Source organism: Naegleria gruberi (assembly GCF_000004985.1).
Source record: "Naegleria gruberi genomic scaffold NAEGRscaffold_161, whole genome shotgun sequence".
NCBI classification, from domain to species: Eukaryota; Heterolobosea; class Eutetramitea; order Acrasida; family Naegleriidae; genus Naegleria; species Naegleria gruberi.
This window is the reverse complement of record NW_003163175.1, coordinates 5,596-8,976: the sequence shown is the minus strand read 5'-3', so window position 1 is coordinate 8,976 and position 3,381 is coordinate 5,596. Positions and strand designations below refer to the sequence as shown.

General features: G+C 33.4%; 2 protein-coding genes across 2 annotated transcripts in view; both read left to right on the top strand.

Annotated features, from left to right (window-relative positions):
* Positions 1 to 56, top strand: part of NAEGRDRAFT_76458 (uncharacterized protein) — a gene marked incomplete at both ends in the record, with an annotated part of 4,085 nt that extends 4,029 nt beyond the window's left edge. The window contains one exon of the mRNA XM_002668581.1: positions 52 to 56. Coding sequence (XP_002668627.1) covers positions 52 to 56 — 5 coding nt within the window. The remainder of the gene's footprint in view (positions 1 to 51) is intronic.
* A 1,141-nt stretch (positions 57 to 1,197) lies between these two features.
* NAEGRDRAFT_76457 (uncharacterized protein) lies at positions 1,198 to 2,105 on the top strand (the record flags this gene model as incomplete). The annotated part of the gene is made up of 2 exons (XM_002668580.1): positions 1,198 to 1,601; positions 1,637 to 2,105. 2 exons carry the CDS (start codon positions 1,198 to 1,200, stop codon positions 2,103 to 2,105), a joined length of 873 nt encoding a protein of 290 aa, XP_002668626.1.
* Between the last annotated feature and the right edge of the window lie 1,276 nt (positions 2,106 to 3,381).

The window sequence follows — 3,381 nt, the reverse complement described above, 5'->3', positions numbered from 1 at the left end:
TTCCAAATCGATACATTTTTTTTGATTTTTAATTTATTTAATATATAATAGAGTAATATATTTAATATTAAATAATATAATTACAATCATATTTCCAATATTTCCATGATATTTTACAATATGTAATATTCACACTATTAATAATTTTTACAATCAAAAATTTAGTTTAAAATAACTACTGTTAGGGTTACACAATTTGTTGAAGAAGAATCAAAAACAATTCCGATGCCTGACAATACATGCAAAACATTTCCATTAAGCATAAAACCAATCATTCCGATTATGGAAAACCAAGAATAATGGAAAGTAAACAAATTCCTTCAACGTTCCTATCTCTCCCGCATTACAATAACAACCTCCAACCTCAATAATGAGAGAATCTATTCATACAACAACCACCTACCTTCTTAACGTACTACAATCGAGAGAGAAGTGAGAATATAAATATTTTTAATTTTCTTTCATGCATCTTCATAGTTCTTCATACAACCACAGGAACAACTAGTCCTCATTCAATGAATGATTCCGGCTATCCAATATTGAATGATACCTTACTCAAAGTCAGTACCAAATATTCTTCATCTCTACATCATCTTTACGCGGAGCTTCTTTTGTTCTCATTTAAAATACCTACCCACTCAATAAGGTGGTGAAAATATTATAAATGAACCCTCATTTTGTTCTATTTTTAAAACCAAACATCAAAAAAAATCTAGAGACTCGAACAACACTCCTAATAGTGTAGTAAAAACTCTCCGCGCAAAACAAACCAACGCTTTTTTTTAAACCCTCCTTTTTTCTTTGCTTTGTGCACTTCATCTAGAGATCTTATTATCTCCTTATAATACTAGATAGAATATACGGCTTTGCAGGCGAGCGATGCAAAAGTTTTTCCATATTAATTGCAAAAAGAATTTGAATTATAACCCAAGTAATCATAATAATAGTGATTTTCCAATCATTACCATTAATTATTAATTAATACTCACATTAATATTAATAGTAATACTCTACATTTATTAACTATATCAATGCAAAATTGCTCTCTATAAGCATTTCCATTTCATTTAAACTAAACAGTTTTTTTATATATAATATCCATCATAATAGTAGTATATATATATCCACTCTATTATTTTATATTAAATAACCAAACCATATAATTTCATCAATTAACCTCTCAACACTTCATTGAAAATGTCTATTTTAATGATTCCATCAGTAGAAAACGCAACCAGCTCCAATATTAACAAGAAGAATAGTAGTAGTGGTATCTTGTCCAACGATGTTTTAGCCAAGACCATTCCAACTCCAACCAAGGCAACAACCAATGTTGTTGAAGTTGGACACGCTGCCGTTACTTCCCCTCAACCAATTGCAGACCAATTTGATATTGTTCTCTTCACTCAAGAGTATGTACAACAAGTAGCCGTAGCTCTCTCTGTTGTTTTTGCTCAAGAAGAACCTCTCTGTATTGCCACTCGTACCAATCCAATCAACTTTTTCGCCTACTCTCTTGTCTATGCACAACAATGTTGTGATGGCAAGTTGAGCATGTTGGCCATTGACAGAAACTCCAAGATGGTTGTTGGATTCCACTTGTGCCATGACTATGAAACCTGGGTTGACCTCACAGTGATGATCCTGGTGTTACTGTTCAAGGTGAATTGCTTGAACGTTTGCATGAAGTTTTTCATGCTAACGAAAAGGCTATTCAAGAAGAACCAGAATCACCATTCGAATCTCATGGTTCCCCTCGTACTTCATTCGATGGCATCAAAAGCGGCGAAAAGAAGAAGAAGACTATGAAAGTCTGTAGTGCTGGTGTCTTTGCCTTTGCTCGTAGAATGAGATTGGCTACCAGAATGCTCGAGAAGAACCTCGAATATGCCAAACAACTTGGATACAACGAAGTCCTTGTTGAATGTACTGGTGCCTACTCTCAACAACTCTACAAGAGTTATGGCTTTAATGAAAAGGCTAGAATCTACTACAATGAATATGAAGTGGAGGTACTCGCCGAGGATAAGAAGGTAAAGGTCAAACCATTTATTACCATTCCAAAGCCTCACGAGTTTATCAACTTGTCCATTTTGGACTTGTAGATTAAGGAATTATTGGGATGAGTTTTATTTTATGGTGGCAGTGGTTCATTTATATATTATGCATATTTACTTGTAGTAGTGTTGCTCACTTTACTTGTCAAGCTCCAAAACTTTATTGGCAAATAGTGGTGATACTGCTTCAACTGTACTATATTTACAAGTTTGGTTTGTTTTGGGAGTGGAACATTTAATAGTTCTTCCTCTTCCTTGACAAACCTATATGCTAACATCCATCAAATCTCTAACCAAAAACCAGAGGCACATTGTTTAATCTCATCTCAAGCGGCGTTGACACAATACTTGTTTTGAGATTGATTCTGGTTTCTCCACGCCCACCAACCAATTTACTTAACACATTTGTATAACACCCTTTGCAAGTTTGTATGTGATTGTTGTCTGACAACGTTTTGCCAGCATACTCACTTGTACGGAATATTGGTCTCATCACCACCCTTAAACCTTCACTGCAGATATTAGTTATAACTAATCTCTGAAATTTATATACATTTATATACCCCTTAATAAATTTATTTTATATTAAATCTTTCTCAATTTATGACATTTGGCAGATCACTTGTGATTATCATTGACATTATCTTTTGATATCGGAATTGTTGTAACAGTATCAATTCCGATAACCAAGCTTTCAAAAAAATGTCTCAATCAGAGCAAGCACAAAAATTTAAAGAAGAAGGAAATCAATTTTTCAAATTGAAAAAGTATGATCGAGCCATTGAATTATATTCAAAATGTATAGAATTAGATCCGAACAATTCCATCTATTATTCCAACAGAAGTGCCTGCTATCAGAATATTGCCGATTATCGATCCATGATTAGTGATGCAGAACAAACCATAAAATTGGATCCGAAATTCAGTAAAGGTTATTTCAGACTTTCGAAAGGTTTGATGGAATTGAATCGTTTCGGAAAAGCCTATCAAGTATTAGCAGATGCTCTCAATAATCAACAATTAAATCAATCAAAGGAAGAGAGATCAACTTTTGAATCGGAATTGAACAAGTGCATTCAGAAATTACAGGATGAACAGGCACTGTTGGAAAAAACTCAGGAATTGATTAATCCCTTCTCGAATATGAATTCATCATCATCAGTGATGAGGAGAATTGAAATGGAAATGAGAAGGGAATTTTATTTAAATCATTTCGTAAGGAAGGAACACAAGATTGTCATTATTGAAAAATTGGATGATTTATTGAAGGCAATGAAGAGTGTTGTGAAGAGAGTTGGAAATTTGGATCAATTAAACAAGCAAT